Source organism: Desmodus rotundus, chromosome 7 (assembly GCF_022682495.2).
Source record: "Desmodus rotundus isolate HL8 chromosome 7, HLdesRot8A.1, whole genome shotgun sequence".
NCBI lineage: Eukaryota > Metazoa > Chordata > Mammalia > Chiroptera > Phyllostomidae > Desmodus > Desmodus rotundus.
Genome location: NC_071393.1, coordinates 62,625,525 through 62,641,438, shown reverse-complemented (window position 1 = coordinate 62,641,438; position 15,914 = coordinate 62,625,525). Strand labels below are relative to the sequence as shown.

At 56.1% G+C, this 15,914-nt stretch overlaps 2 protein-coding genes across 2 annotated transcripts; one reads left to right on the top strand and one right to left on the bottom strand.

Annotated features, from left to right (window-relative positions):
- Window positions 1-1,122: 1,122 nt before the first annotated feature.
- On the top strand, window positions 1,123-7,370 carry REC8 (REC8 meiotic recombination protein). The gene is made up of 20 exons (XM_053928960.1): window positions 1,123-1,480; window positions 1,600-1,746; window positions 1,834-1,902; window positions 2,024-2,166; window positions 2,260-2,335; window positions 2,443-2,563; window positions 3,543-3,624; window positions 4,002-4,087; window positions 4,320-4,449; window positions 4,541-4,613; window positions 4,695-4,782; window positions 4,944-5,012; window positions 5,341-5,472; window positions 5,806-5,872; window positions 5,967-6,130; window positions 6,313-6,361; window positions 6,607-6,673; window positions 6,804-6,935; window positions 7,018-7,124; window positions 7,215-7,370. The coding sequence occupies exons 2-20, from the start codon at window positions 1,691-1,693 to the stop codon at window positions 7,304-7,306; spliced, it is 1,803 nt and encodes a 600-aa protein (XP_053784935.1). The 5' UTR covers window positions 1,123-1,480; window positions 1,600-1,690; the 3' UTR covers window positions 7,307-7,370.
- A 51-nt stretch (window positions 7,371-7,421) lies between these two features.
- Window positions 7,422-15,846, bottom strand: IPO4 (importin 4). The gene is made up of 30 exons (XM_024556382.4): window positions 15,778-15,846; window positions 15,611-15,697; window positions 15,428-15,507; window positions 15,302-15,343; window positions 14,752-14,881; window positions 14,484-14,663; window positions 14,180-14,245; window positions 13,973-14,074; window positions 13,807-13,890; window positions 13,391-13,555; window positions 13,245-13,298; window positions 12,973-13,082; window positions 12,579-12,687; window positions 12,317-12,446; window positions 11,999-12,112; window positions 11,800-11,913; window positions 11,428-11,548; window positions 11,185-11,296; window positions 10,966-11,081; window positions 10,773-10,850; window positions 10,635-10,692; window positions 10,430-10,535; window positions 10,137-10,330; window positions 9,955-9,999; window positions 9,445-9,570; window positions 9,137-9,345; window positions 8,911-9,043; window positions 8,726-8,830; window positions 7,924-7,993; window positions 7,422-7,776 (listed from the first exon to the last, which is right to left on the bottom strand). Exons 1-30 carry the CDS (start codon window positions 15,844-15,846, stop codon window positions 7,646-7,648), a joined length of 3,240 nt encoding a protein of 1,079 aa, XP_024412150.3. The 3' UTR covers window positions 7,422-7,645.
- Between the last annotated feature and the right edge of the window lie 68 nt (window positions 15,847-15,914).

Genomic DNA, 15,914 nt, shown 5'->3' with positions numbered 1-15,914 from the left:
CATTTTATCATCTTTGTGTTCCAATGTGAACACTTGTGAACATTGACAACTTATGGACAGTGATTGAAACAACTAGTTTGTAGAAGCCAATTCAGCCAAACACAGTGAAATGGGGATTGGGAACACTGAAACTCAAGAGAGCAGAGCTCCAACCAGGCTGCCACTAAAAGCTGTGTGGTCCAGGAGAAAGAGTCTGTATGGACCTCCGTTCTCATCTTCAAAAGCCAAGTTTGCACTAGATTTTGAAATCCCTTTTAGTCTCGACATTCTGTGGTTATAAGTTTAGTGTAATTGCACAGTTATTTGACAAATATTTACTGAACTAGGTTCCAGGCACTAATTGAAAACACAAGACCCCAATCTCAAGAGCTCTCAGATTGAAAGAACAAAATAAAATAGGGTCAGCTGGGCTGCAATGAGAGTTGAGTCTTAAAAAGATTCAGCATGCCCTGGAGTTGAGGCTGGGAAGGTCATCCAGACTAAAGAAATGACTGTGCAAAGGCAGGAGGCGTGGAGACAAGGCAAGTTTGTAACCAGAACATAACTTAATTTTACACAAATAATTGTTTGAAACAAATGGCTTTTGGATGCCAAGAATATATCCTGCATCCAACAAAGCTAAAATCTACTTCAGCTAGGAGAACATTCAAAACTGGAAAACAGGCAGATCAGGCATGCCCACAACTTAAACTGATCAAGTTTGGGAAATGACCAGGCAAGTCCCCTCGTTACTTCCTGTGAGATCTTTTACCCCCATCGACCTGTGGTGGCTCTCAGGCCACCTCACACCGTTTCTACCTGCCCAGCTCAAAGTAGACCCGAAGCTGGCATGAAGACGACCAAACAAATGCTACCTAGTAGGATTTGGTGGGGGTGGGGCAAGGTCTAGCCGCAGTTCAGGCGCCCATACAGGGTCAAGGCCTTTGCCCCAGACATGACCCTACTGGGTGAGATGCCTCTGTTACTAAGCTGGATGAGGGAAAGGCTGGGGTTTGCTCCCCGCTTATTGGTCAGCAGTGAAGCGCCGCCGAGAACCCCTTGCTACCAAAGGGAACGAGAGCCCATTGGTCAGGACACCTCATAATGGCCCAGCAGCGCGCAGGGTTCTGCCGATTGGTTCGTTCCTCCCTCGCAGGGCCCTGGGGTGGGGTGCGCGGGGGGGGGGGGGGCGGCTATCTCCTTGACCCCTGGCTGGCAACTTGGCGCCTGGAACAAGCTTAGCTTCGCCAACCCCTGTTCCCATTAGCTGTTTAGGGGGCCACCCTCTGCTGCTGAGGAGCGGGGCGCAGAGCACCCAAGTGCATGCTCCCTGCGGAGGGATCGAGGTCCGCGAGGGGGCGACTGGGTGAGACTGTCGCTGCTCAAGCTGAGAGCAAAGGTCCAGAGCCAGACATCTTTGCGCAGGGCCACCACGATTGGGACCTGGTCTGGGCCACCGCCAGGACTCTCCTCAGAAGCTCTGCATCTCCAACCTGCTACCGTAAGTAAGTTCGAAGCACCGACATGGTGTGAGAACCCTTCAGGGCTGACGCCTTACTTGTCCCCTGCATTCTGGGTCCATCCGCCGCCCCACCTGTCCAAATTCTTACTTTCTCCAAGGGCGTTGTGAAATCCTGTGCCCTAAAGAATTCGGATTGATATCCGAACAGAGAAGCAGTAGACAACGAGAGGGTGAAACCTTGGAGGGACGATGTTCTACTATCCCAATGTGCTTCAGCGCCACACCGGCTGCTTCGCCACCATCTGGTAAAAGCTGGCTGGGCCAGGGTGGGAGAGTTAAGAGGGGCACCCCAAGATCCCTGCCTGACAGCTCCCCACCCCCACCTGGTCCAGGCTGGCAGCTACTCGGGGCAGCCGGTTGGTGAAGCGTGAATACCTGAAGGTGAATGTGGTGAAGACCTGGTAAGGCCCAGAAAATGGACCTGGGCTGGTATGGGTTAGGGGGTGGATTAGGGGTGGGCAAGGCTGTGGGGCTGGTTTTCTGCGCAAGCTTGGCGGTGATTGGGACACGTTGTTCTCCTAGTGAGGAAATCCTCAGTTACGTGATGGTACAAGTGGACCCCCCCCAGCCCGGCCTGCCGCGCCCCCGCTTCTCTCTCTATCTCTCAGCCCAGCTCCAGATCGGTGTGATCCGGGTCTACTCACAGCAATGCCAGTACCTCGTAGGTAAGACTGGGAAGGCTCTGCCAAGGTGGGGCAGAGCCAAGTGGCCCTCGGCTAGGCTGGCTCTCCCCATTTTGTGCTCCGTGCCACCCACAGAGGACATTCAGCACATCTTGGAGCGCCTGCACCGTGCCCAGTTGCAGATCCGCATAGATATGGTGGACACTGACCTGTGAGTGTCCCCCTGGGCCCAGGACCACCCAGCCTTTGCTGGGGGACTTCCCTGCTTGATGTTTGCTCATCTCAGCCTCAGTCCTTGACAGCCACATTCTTTCTCAGACCCAGCCTGTTGCTTCCTAACTGCCTGGACATGATGGAGATCCTGGAAGATGCTCCGGATCCCTTTTTTGGGATGATGTCTGTGGATCCCAGACTTCCCAGCCCCTTCAATATACCTCAGGTGGGGCTCATCCCCTGGGACACCCTAGATTGATGATGGGCTGACAGTACAGAAGGGAGTGCTGCTGCTGCACCAGTCTGACACTGGGGTGAGGGAGACAAGAGCAGGTGCCGCGGGACTGTCCTGGTGGACCAATCCAAACAAACCTGCTCCACTCACTGCAGACCAGCCTAGAGGCTATTCTTGTTCCCACTCATCTCCACACTGTTCCAAGGCCCTAATCCAGGCCCTCATTCTCTCTCAGCACTAGGTTTTCCTACCCATGTCCTTCTCCATCCATTCCTGACACCTCTGCAACTCAGATAATGTCATTCCCTCCTCCAAAGACACCTCCAGCAGCTCCCCACTGTGAACAGAATACTAGCATTTAGGACTCTGTGCCTTGGTCCAGAGCTAGCCATTTCCAGGTATCTCAAAACATTCTTTGGGCATCTTTGGCTCCCAAACACACCAGTCTGATCCCTGGTCCCAAAGATGCCACATTCAGTTCTTTGCTTGATAAAGTCCTTAAGGTCACCCCTTGTTCTTTACTAGTTAAATTTTACATATCCTTATAAACTTTACTCAAATGCTACCCTTTTCCGTCAAGTTTCTATCCCACTCCCTGCCAGAACCAAATACTGTTCCGGAACTCAGCACATAGGGCCTTGTTTTAGTCATTTTGTTGACACTTGCTAGGGTCATATACAAACTTGCCTCCCCACTAAACTATATGCTCCTTAAGATCAAGAATCCTTCCTTTTCCCTTAACATTTGATATAAGGATATAGTGCTTCTTGCACAAATTGTCAAAGGCTGCATAACTGGTGTTGGGGGTGATGGGGTCTGTGAGGGCAGGAGTGGGAAACCCGATGGTGAGTGAATTCACTGCATGCTCGTACAAGAATTAGGTATAAGGGGTATTAAAGTCCATTGTGTGAATAAGACTGCAAAGTGGAAAAGCAGGGGACTGAAGCTGAAACCTATTTTGTCCCCAAAGATTCGGCACCTTTTGGAGGCCGTGACCCCAGAGAGAGTTCCTGAGATCCCTCCTGAAGTCCCTACAGAGCCAGGGAAGCCAGGTGAGCAGAGAGGGCCTTCTTTCTGGTGAGAGGCACAGGAAGCTCTGACAGCTGAAGAAATAACCATCCTTGAGCTGCTGTTAAGAGCCAGGCCCTGTGAGGGGCACTTTATGTGTGTAACCTCATTACTACCCCACAAGAGTCCTGTGAGATCAGAACTCCCATCCCCGTCTTACAGAGAAGAAAAGTGAAGTCCGTAGTGATTAGCAGACTTAATATGATTAAGCAGCATATCCAGGGTCAAATGGCCAGAGAGTGGCCTGGGCCTGACTGGAACCCAGATTGACTTGACAGCAGAATCCATGCTTTTGCTTCATGTGGGTGTGGGAACTTAGAAAAGAGGCAGAGGAGCTGGCATGACTTCCCTGCCCCTTCAGACAGGATCCCAGTCACAGTCACTGTGCTGCCCCCGGAGGCCATCACACTCCAGGAGGCAGAGCCCATACGTATGCTGCCGATTGAAGTGAGTCCCCCCTGCCAGCCTGAGGCCTGAGGCCTGCTGCTGAAAGCCCAGCCCCCCTTGCATCTACTTCTCTGCCTCCATTTCCCCTCTCTGTCCCTCTGGCCCTTGAGCACCCACTGGGCTTCCTTGGCCTGGCCCTGTGGCGTGCCTTTCAGATTCATTCTCCTGGATCCATTCTTTTTCAGAAATGGAATGAGTTCCCCCCCCCTCTTTGTTCTTCCTCTTACGACAGGGTGAACCAGACCTGCCAGAGATTAGCCGTCGAGACCTGGACCTACTCATTGCTGAGCAAGATGAAGCTATCTTGTTGGAGGAACGAGGCAGGCCTGTCTGGCAGTGTGGTGCCTGCCTGGCGCTGGACAGTCTGGCCCCCCGGGCATGGGCAGTCTGGGCTTGGGACGTGTTCCATCTCTTTTCTTCTCTGCTCTGAACCCTGATCCTCTCTCTTTGCAGTGTCCAGGGAAGAGCCCCGGGCCCCGGAAGTGGAAATAGCAGTTCCCTCACTGTCACCTCCAGCTCTTGCACAGTAAGTGCAGGAACCCCTGGGTCAGGTAGGGGGTTGGTGCTGGGAGGAGTGTTTTCATCTCTCTTGCCCATTTTCCCTCAGAGTGGAAGGGGCAGCAGAGCCACTTCCAGGTCTGGTCCTGGCCCCAGAGGAGGTGAAGCCAGCAGTCTGGGAGCCTGAGGTCCCGCTTGCTGGTGAGTAGCCACCATGCCTGGATCCTTCCTGGGGGCATCTGCACAGCTGCTGCAGACAAGGGCCCTGTATTCCCACTTGCTAATAAAAGCAGGGCCCTCTAGCTTCTTGCCTGGGTGGTTCTGAGGGTAGAGGGTGTGGGGCGGAGGCAGGACCTAGTGTGTTATTGCAGAGGTGACACCCCCACTCCCGGAGGAGCTGCGTCTCCCAGCCCCACCCAGCCCAGAGGTGAGTAAAAGCCCTTCCAAGCCTTCTCTTCACCCTCCTCTCCTAGAGCTGCTCACCCATATTAAGCTTCCCCAAGCCCCAGACTACTGCTAGCCTACACAAGCCTTTGTGCTAATTAGTAAGAGGTGGCCCTGCCCATACCACCATTTAACCAGCTGCACTTCAGATGGGTATGCCCCTACAGGGTAGGAGCTGCATGTGCTCCCGGAGGGCCCACCCAAGCCCTTTCCTCTGTGGCAACAGTGTGGGGCCTGTTTGCAGCCCACCAGGATGTCAGGAAAAGGAGTAATTGGTAGCCTTTCCCCCACCTCCCCTCCCCATTCAGCAGAGGCGGCCCCCAGCCTTCCCACCTCGCCGTCGTGGTCGCCGCCGCCAGTTACTGTTCTGGGACAAGGAGACTCAGATCTCCCGGGAGGATTTCCAGAAACAACTGCAAACCAGAGCTCACTGCTGGGAGTGTGTAAGTGCAGCCCCAACTTTGCAGGGAGACAGGGAGGGCCTAGAGCAGGTATATGCTAGGCCTTGTAAACTCCTAGGGAGGCACTGGGAACATCCCCTAAGTGCATGCCCTGGGGGTCTGCACATACATAACTCTCCATGCTCCTTCAGTGACCCTGCCCAGCACATCTACTGGCACCAGTTACAAGTCCTACTTTTAGCAATGAGCACAGCAGGCAGGGGAGTGTGCCCGAAAGGGTTGGAAGGACAGAGGCCCTGGACAAGGCCTTGCAGAGGTGATAGGGCAGTGCAGTGACTCCCTCTTAACTGGGCTTTGCCTTCCCTCCTAACACAGCCAATGGTGCAGCCCCTGGAGAGGACCATCAGAAGCCCTATGGAGCTGTTCCAAACCCCAACTTACTGTAAGAAGAGTGGTGGGAGTTGGCATGTATTCCTCACTCTTGGCATTCCTCATGCCTCAAACCCTGTCCCTGTTGCCACCCTGTCCCCACTCAGCTGGCTGGCTACCCCCAGAACTGATGGCTGTCTGGACTCACTGTGCTCAGCCACCCCCAAGAGCACTCAGGCGAATGCTACCCCTGGAGCCTGAAGAGGTGGCTAAGAGGGAGGCAGCAGCTGAGGAGGAAAGGAGAAAGACTGAAATTCCAAGTGATATTGAGGTAACTGCAGCCTCACTCCTCAAAGGACTTATTTCCCTTGAGCTCCAGCAGTCTGTCTTCTGCCCATGCGAGCCAATGGCATCAGGTCCTGTCTGAGAGCCTAGGCTGGTTCAGAGTGGGGACCATTTCACTCCTGCCCCAAGTGCTTCTGCAATGTTGACATCATTCTCTTTCACTCCCAGGTCCTGAGGGAGGCCCAGGAGCCCAGTGGGCCCCTTATGCTGTCCTCAGGTAAGCTCCTGAGGAAGGGGTGGTGAAGACCACCACCCTAACCATTGTCCCAGGAAACTGGTACCCCAACTGCTGACAGCTTTTGTCAGAGAGTGTTTAACACAGAAAGCACAGATTAGTTCTCTTCAGTTCTCCCTCCTGGGTGCTTGTAACAAGTCAATGCCCAGCTCTGGCATCCAGTCTGAACAGGTCCCAACTGTTGAGGTCCAAGCAGATTGGATCAGGACCTCCTCCTCCCCCAACAGAGCTCTCCATAGAAGCAGCTGAGGAAGACAAGTCCCAGATCAGCCTCATTCCCCCAGAAGAGCGGTGGTAAGCAGCTAGCCTGGGTGAGCTCAGGCCGCAGCCCTGGGCAGGTGGGGCAGGGGCTAGGATGGGTATGCCCCTGGTCACCATCACAGCTGCTCCTTTCTTTTCCTACCTGCCTCCCATGTTCCCCCAGGGCCTGGGCTGAGATGGAGCAGCCAGAGCCCCCTGCACTGCCTGTGGTGCCTGAACTCCCTGAGGTGCCCATGGAGATGCCTTTGGAGCTGCCTCTGGAGCCCGAACTTCTCTCGCTCGAGGCTGTGCACAGGTACCAAGGGGGGGGGGGGTACCTCAACTAGGCAGGCCCAGCATGGGGCCTTAGCTAATCTAATGGTTCTTGACCCCTACAGGGCAGTGGCACTGGAGCTGCAGGCCAACAGGGAGCCAGATTTCAGCAGCCTGGTGCCACCTCTCAGCCCTCGCAGGATGGCCGCCCGAGTCTTCTACCTGCTCCTGGGTGAGTGTGGGCACGTGCAGGGGGGACACACAGACTAGTGGCCACCGTAGGGACTTCCCCCTGACCAGCCCACTCTTCCTGTCTTGACAGTGCTGGCAGCCCAGCAGATCCTACGCATGGAACAAGAGAAGCCATATGGGCGCCTTCTGATCCAGCCAGGGCCCCGATTCCACTCTGGTTAGAGCCAGTGTAAGAGCTGCCAAGAAACCAGCTACCTTAAACCACGTCCTGCCTTACTGGGCCCTGCCTGCCTCCTTTCTGGACATGCAGCTCTATCCTCTCTGCTCTCAGAGCTACTGTTTAAGCAGAAAATGAACTGCCTTTATTACAGTACGCTGTCATGACTCCATTTGTATTGTCCCATAGCATAGCAGATCCAGCCCCAGGGACAGCAGCCCCATAAAGCAGCAAGCTGGGCTTGGTCTCTAGAATCTTTGGTAAGACACGAGGAGGAACTGGGCTGAGTGGTGGTCTTTGGGCCTGGTCAGGCTGTTCTCTCTGGCCCAGCTGCAGCCCACAGTCTAGGTGAGGCCCAGGATGGCCTGGAGCTCCTGAGCTTTGTCTCCAGGCAGTGAGCCCAATGCCAAGTGGAAGCTATCGGTGTGCTGTTTGGCTAAGAATGTCAGGAGCAGCAGCAGTGCGGCCTTGGTGTCTGGGTGGGGTGAGGAGAGAGAGAGATCCAGGGAGGACTGGTCCGCAACACCTAGTTGCCCCAGGCCCTCTGAGCTACACTGCTCCTTGCCTCCCCCCCCCCCCCCCCCCCCCGTCCTGCCCACCTGCCCACGACCGCCACCCTCACCTGGTGGGATCTTGTCGTCAGCCTGAATGAGGCTGTAGATGCGCAGGAGCTCAGGAGCTACATCTACCACCTGTGGGAAAAGATGGGCTGGCTCAGGCAGCACCAACCCTGAGACCTTTAGGACTAGGGAGGGGCCACGGAGAGGCAGAGTCCCCCACTAGGGCTGTTTTAACCTGATACTAATTCACAAGAATCTAAGATAACTGTGAAACATGAGAAGGACCCCTGAAACAATATCATGATAATTTTTGGGGCATAGGGGCCGAGGACAGGGGATTGTGACCAAAGATGATTGAAGTCATGACCTCAAGATCAAAATCCCAGACACTCAGGAGCACCACCATGAAGGTGCATGACAAAGGTGAAAGACACAGGGACACAGGGACATAAGTCCAAACCTAGCCACTCGGTGCAGTCAAACCCAATAGAAAGACTGTTTTGATTGTAATGGATGGTACGTGAGGTAGCCACACCTGTACCCAGGCTCCATAAAGCACAGCCTGAGAGAGCCCTAGTCTAGGAAATCAGCTTAGGGAAGCTGGGACTTCTGGCTCAGACCAGGGGATGCACGTGGCCAGACAGGATGGAGGCCCCTTGCGGAAAAATGCTATGTGGTGAGAGAAAGCCATTTTTCTCACATGAAAGGCCTGGCTGCCAATCCTTGCAGACTAATAAGAAAGCAGAGTATGGTGTGTTAAAGGGCAGCTTAAACTGCCACTCTGCATCAGCTACAACTGATGCCAACTCTGCCTTTCTCTGAGAAGGGAGCATTAATCTCTGAGGGCTCCAGCATGGAGGTTACCTGGTCAGGGGTGCTCTGGTACAGGAAGCTGAAGAGGCGCCCTACGGTGACCCACTCCTCCAGGTCCTCCTTCAGTGGCAGGGCATGCAGCAGGGCAGCCAGCACCTGGACACATAGATGGCTCTGGTCTCCTGCCCCGTCCTCTCCTTAGCTTCCAAGCACTCTTTCATACCCCCATCCCTCACCTGGGGCTCTGGTTTCCTTGTGGGACTGGCCATCAGTAGGCGAGAGAGTGCCCCACAGATGTTGTCATGGACTCGATCATGGCGTTCTCGTGCCAGCAGGGGCAGCAGGAGCCCTACCAGCTTGCAAAAGTGTCTGGTCCAGAGTCAAGGAAAAGGTACTCTCCCATCCCTGAGCCCAGGACACTCTCCCAATCTCACCCCAGCCACTCTTGCAAGCCAAGGATACTCCTGGGCAGGGTGGCCCCCATGCTCAGCCAGCACGCCCAGCCCGAAGATGGCATTGCTCCGCACTTCGGGGTCTACCTCCCGGGTGGCGCTCAGTAGCACGGGGAGCAGACGGGACACAAACTGGGCTGAGGCAGCACCCAGGCCCTGAATGCACTCTGCTAGTGTACCCACTGCAAAAGATTTCTCTGCCACCGTGCAGCCCTGTTTCTGGAATGGAGAGGAGTGCAAGTCAGCTTGGGACTGGAACAGAATGGAGGGTTGGGGTTTGGGCGGAATGGCGTTTGAAGCCAGATGATGAGCACTCACCGTCCTGTACAGCAGTAATGGCAAGAACCCAGCAAAGAAGGGGGCGAAAGCATCTCCCCCAGCTGCGGCTGCCAGGGCAGGAATGGCCTCACCAGCGTACTCTAGCAGCATGGCGTCATATTCAGCCTGTGGGGCCAGGTCAGGGGCTGGAGCACCAGCACGATCTGTGACCGTGGCACCTCCCAACATGCTCGTCCACTGCCAAAGGTTCCCGTGAGGGCTGCCCTTGGTGACAGGACTGGCACCTCTCAGGCTGGGCTTGTCCGCAGCCCAGATTTTTCTCCTGGCCCTACTACTCCCAATCCAAGCCCATCCTGAATCCCCACCTTGAGGAAGCCTGTCCTGAACCTTCTCTGCCTGAGTGGGAGCAGGGCTGTATCATTCACAGCTATTACCGATCTTTTAGCAGCCCCGGCTCACCTAGGCCAAGCCCAAGTGCACTGTCCACCCTGCTCTGTGGAGACTACCAGACACACTGCCTGGTCCCAGTGTTTGCATCCATGCTCTCACCTGGTCCTCGTCCTCCTCCTCCTCTTCAGTGTCCTGACAGGCTGTCTGCAGGAAGAGGTAGTTCAGCTCAGCCTGGGCTCTCCTGCCCCTTCTCCTCTCCGTGGGGTGGGGGTATGGGGGGGCTGGACTTTTAGCCTCTGACCATCTCCACCTGGGGCCTGCAGCCCACCTGCCCTGCTCACCTTCCTCTGTAGCACAGCCTTGAGCATGTTGCAGAGCTCGGCGAGGCGCCCAGGGGGCTGCAGTGTGAGGGTCCCACAGCTGCGCAGCACCCCTGTCAGGGCCTCCAACACAGCCATCACCACTTGGCGCTCCCGCTCCCCGTATACTGCCTGCATGTACGATGGCACCACCTGGGCCAGAGCGGCCTGCAGAGCTGGGGACATGATTGGCTGATGTCCCAGTCAGGCCCTGCCCCTCTCCCATGCACCCTCTGGCCCCAGAGGCACCTGCCCCGCCCCGGTGCCCTTCTCACCAGTCGAGCTGGGTTCTGAGGGGCAGCTCTGACAGGTTTTGTGCAGTGCGCAGCAGAACTGACCCAGGGCCTCATGGGCTGCCTTGCGCACATTCAGGTGAGGGCACTGCAGGATGAAGAGGGGTGGAATGTGCCTCCTCTGTGCAGGGCGAACACAGGGCCCCTGACCCTTGAACCTCACCAACTCTACCCATCACCCACTCACCTCTAGAAGTTTGAATACTTCTTCAAAGACACTCTCCAGGTAGGGAAGGAAGGCCACACTGTGAATTGACACGAGGCCATGCAGAAGAGGCTTCCAGGCAGGGTTCCCAGTGCCAGGCAGGGAAGGGCCAATGCTCACCTGGAATTCACAGAGATCTCCCCCAGGGCAGTGCAGGTGTCTTCCTTCTCGTCGAAAAAGGCGTTCTCCACACTGTACCTGGAGTGAGGTTGGGGTAGCCACAATCAGGGGCCAGCAGGAGCAAGTCTGGCACTGGGCCTTTGTCCACAGCTAGAGTCCCTCTGACCATGCCTATGATGGCACCCCTCCGCACCCTGAGATCTCTGAGTCATCCTCCTCTTCCTCGTCCTCATCCATGAGCTCTTCCTCTTCCTCCCCATTGCTCTCGTCATCAAACAGAAGGAAGGAACTGCTGCCCTCGTACTGAGGCTGGACAGCGGAGGCAGAGTGCAGACTCTGGCTCAGCTGTGACCGGAGAATAAATCCCCCGCCAGGGCTTCCACACTGCCCAGCCCACCTCCTCTCTGCTCACCACAATGCCCTCAGTGGAACGCAGTGACGACAGCATGAGTGTGGTGATTTGTAGCAGGTAAGGTGCCAGGGCCTCACCCATCAGCCCCGATAAGGCTGCAAACAGGCTGTACCTGGTGGAGGCAGGTGGAAGCTATAGAGTTCTGCTTACGATAGCCAGACAGGATGGGGGAGCCAGGGGAAACCTATGGTCCAGAACCAGAGGACTGAGGGCTGGAGTGGGGACAAGTGGGGGCTCACTCACGTGCAGCGCCGCAAATCAGGGTCGTCTACCTGGTCACACAGGCCCAGCCCTACCTGGCAGCATTCCTCAGCCAGGGGCCTCATGGGCTCTCCCACTGCTCGTGCCAGCACCCCCAGAGTCTCTGTGAGGGCAAAGACTTGGTTAGCACTAGGAAGTGGAACTGGGCCAGAGGAATGCAGGGCCAAGACCTGGGGACCAAAGGTGGCAGCTGGAGGTAATTCAGAAATCCCACCTACTGCTAGGTACAATGGGAACGCCTTCTTCAGTGAGAAGGAAGACACCTGCGGCTGCCCTGGGGGAGATCTCTGTGAACACCAGGTGAGCATCAGCCCTTCCCTGGCACTGGGAACCCTGCCTGGGCCCCTTCTTTACCCAGGCTCTGGATCCGCACAGGCTGAAGGTCCTCATGGCCTGTCACCAAGAATTCCCGCAGGTGCTCCATGATGGTGGGAAAGTGGGGCAGCAGGGAGGCCTGGGCAGCTGTGGCTGCAGGACAGAACCAACTGTGGGTGGGTGGGTGCTAGGCTTTCTAGGTGAGCCCCATGCCCTGCCTCCTGCCCCATTTCCTCACCAATGGCCCCCAGGGCGCTCACAGCCAGCTCCTTGGCCTGGGGACTGCTGGGGTTCCTCAGAGGCTGCAGCATACATTCCATAAGCTCCGGAAGGTAGGGCTGCACTTTAGGCCCTGTGGGAAAGGGTGCCTGTCTAACCACCAACCCACGTCTCTACATTCTAGGGGGTCCACATGCCTCCAGGCTGATGTTCCTTGTGGCCCCACCACACCCTCCTCCCCACCATAGGCAGTGATTCAAAGAGTTGCACATCCTGCCCCCTTCAGCCAAAGCTACAGCTTTGTCCCCTCCCTTGCACCCTCAACTGCCTTCACTACCTAGGTTCTCCACGAAATTCTCCAGGGCATAGGAGGCCTTGGCTAGGTGGTGTGTGTGCCTGGAAGGCACTGACTTCAAGTAGGCAAGGAGCAGTGGCATCACCTCCCCTGAATAGCTGCTGATATGAGGCTGTGGGAGAGAGTGGACCTTGAGTCAGCTCCACCGCAAGGCACACACTTCAGTGCCAACAGCAGCAGGGGCTCCTAAGGACATGGAGCTGGTCCCTGGAACTGGTGGCTACCCACATTCAGCCCCGCTGACCTGAAGGTTCTCCGAGAACTGGCCCAGGGCAAAGAGTGCGGCATTGCGCACAACTTGTGACGGGTCCTCCAGGCCCTTGCACACAATCTGCAGTAGTGGGGGCAGCAGTCTGGATGAGGCAGGACAAGAGAACATAGTCTGAGGGGCAGGAACCGAGAGCCCTGGGCTGAACTGTTCTCCTGTTTCCCCAGGCTTTCTCTGTCACCCGGTACCACCCCCTGGTCCCGACAGCTGGGATAGCCTTTCATTTATCTTTCAAATCAGAACACTTCTGAGATTAGAGGGCAAACACTATTAATAATTAGACATGAACGACAAGCACAGACCAGGACTGCTGTGGGTCATGTGGTTCTCATCCCATGGTCCACCCTCCCTGCAGGACAGGAATAAACACCTCTGCCTGATGTGGTCGCTAGCTCCATCAGACAGCACAGCCAACACCAGGAGCCCAGCCTTGCGCTGGTAGGGGCTTGCACTCCTTAAGGCCTCTTCCAGCATGGGCATCTAAGGAAGCACAGGGTGTTCTCCTGAAACCCCAGCACAAGCCTGCCCACTCTTGTGGCAACAGGCCCTCCACACTCACTAGGGCCCATACGGCCTCCATTCAGGAGACTATGCACACCTGGGGTTAGGGCCAGCAGGCACCAGAAAGACGGAGATACTTACCAGTGGGGTAAAGAGCTTCTCAGGGGGCAAATGTAGTGCCAGCATGTCCACAACCTGAAAAATGACAGGGAAACTTTGCTGGACAACTCTGCCCCCCAACCTCCTATAGCCACCTAATGCCCCGCCCAGCCTATCCCACGTCCCACCTGTACAGCAAAGTGCTTGGGTGTCTCTCCCACCAGTCCAATCTCCAGATCTCCCTCCTCTGAATCCTGGTCCTCTGGATCCAGCTGGCCCAAGGGGGGCTCGGCAGCAATAATGGGGAAAAGGGTGTGCAGCAAGGGGGGCAGGAGACGATTCTTCAGTAAGGCCTTGAGAGGGAGGGTGGAAAGATGTCCCTGAAAATCTGCTTCCAAAATGGACTTATGAAAAATCCCAGCCTTTCAGGCCATAAAGGAGTCTAACAAATAGCAAGTTTCACCTCCCAGCCAGGAGCCAGGGTAAGGCCAGAAAAAGTCTTAAACATCTTAGTTACGGTACTTTGAATATCCCAAGATTGTCAAAAAGCCCCACGTGTGAGATGAGGGTGGAGGTGGGGTTGGGTGTGTCAGAGGACACTCACCTTGCTCTTGACTTTGACCAAAAAAGTGAGGCAGCAGAGAATACGTACACGCACGGCATCACCCAGAGCTGTGTTTCTAGCCACCTGCTCAGAGACTAAGGCGAATCAGAAACAGGGAAGGAAAATACAGAAAAAACAGCAGGGGCTGTGCCTACCCCAGGCTCACCCCCAGGCAGAATGTGAGGATCTCAGAGAGGTGGGAGGTGATGACAGGCACCTCTGATTCCAGCAATTCATCCAGGGCCTCCATGGCCTCACAAGCCTTTGCCTGTCAGACAGACAAGTCACAGGGTTACCATGCTCTTATTCAGTGGATCAGGCTGGATGCTCCTGCACCCTCCTTCCAACAGAGCTCCTGCCCAAACGTCCTCACCTCATCTACAGAGATCAGAGTCTGCACGGCCATGATAAGCTTGGGAACCAACATCCGCGCCAGAGGCTGGACGACAAAGGATGAGTTGAATCAAGGAAGCAAAATGCAGTCTATTCTCAGGCCCCAGAAGCTGGCAGCTTCCTTGATGCAGGAGTCTAGCCACAGCCACCCACACTCTCCCTTCTCAACTGTTAGGAAGGACAACAGGCAGAGAAAGAGTCTAAAGTAGCTCTGTATCCTGCAAGGGTAAGGACCTAACAGCCCAAGGATAGGGAGCCAGGGAAGGTGAGGGCCCACATCTCACCACATCATCAGTGCGGAGGTAAGGGGCCATGGTGGTCAGAGTGCGCAGAGAGTAGAAGAGAAGCCCAGGAGACCCCACCTCACCAAGGGTCTCATTCAAAAGCCGAAGAAGTTCCCGGTGGTGGGGTCGGAAGACCTCAGGCCGGGAGGACACCACTACACTTAGCAGCAAAAGCCCCATCTGTCCAGGAGAAGGGGACGAGAGGGAAAAGCATACATGGTCTATCCAGCCTCTCTGTCCCTCCCTCCTGCCAACCATGTAACAGTACCTCTCTCTCAGGGATGTGGGGGCTGTGGGTACTGTGCTGAAGAAGCTGCATGAGCTGAGGCCAGGCCTCCAGGCCTTCCTTCCGAAAAATCGTGGCGGAGAGCTGGGCCAGGCTAAGGCTCACGGTGTGCCTGCAACAAGAGAGATTCCCCTGGCCCCCAATCACCTTCCAGTACCCTCCCCTGCACATGCTGGCCCTGCCTCCATCGGGTTATCAGGAGAGAAACTTCCAGGTGGTGGAACAGGGTCTTTGCCAAGTTGGGACATAGAAGATAGAGGCTCAAAGGGAAATCAATAGCATGATGGTATATAATCTGGTGAGCCTGACGTTCATTCAGACTGAATTTCGGTTTCATTTTTTGACAGAACATCACAGCCCACTCTCAAGAACTTTAGCCAACACAGCTTTAGAATCTTTGCCCTACCCTTGGTCTAAAACTGAAGTCCCTGCCCCCAACTCCCAGTATGGAGATGGATGAGAAGGCAGAAACCCAGAGTGGGTATCAGGGTGGAGTCAGTTAGGATCCGAGAGGAGGTGGGTGGGCACTTACTCTGTCTCTCTCTGGAAGGTCGTCAGAACCAGGGACTTGATGCTGGAACACACGTGGCAGGCGTTTGGTCCTCTGCCTGCCCATCTCAGCCGGGCCCCGCCCTGTCCCGCCCTCGGCCCTGCCCACCTCTCTCGGTGCTCAGCTGACAGCCGTCGCCAGCGGGTGCTCAGTCGTCTGCGGGTCAGCACAGCTGCGAACTGACGGATCTAGGACCAGGAAGCAGGCATGTGAAGGTCCGTCCGGGCAAGAGAGAGGGCTCGACCAGTGGCGTATTGTGGGAAGTTCAGCGGGGAGGGGCAGGAGCTTCACCTGAGGATCGGCCGCCGAGGCCAACAGGTCGCAGAGCGCGGATAGCGCGGCGGGGTCCCTAAGAACGGTCTGGAGCTGCTTGGTGGCCTGGGGGGTGCCGGGAGTTAGAGTTGGGCCTTTCCCGCAACCTCCCACTTGCCCTGATTTGGCCTCTCCTGCCCCCGTACCCGGCGGATGCGCTCGGTGTCCGGCAGCAGCAGCTCCCGCAGGATCAGCTCCAGGCCCGCGGGCTCCATGGCGGCAGCCGAGCCGCCGCTACTTGGCCGAGAGTTGGGAGGCACAGCACGTGGAAGCTCTGAAACCC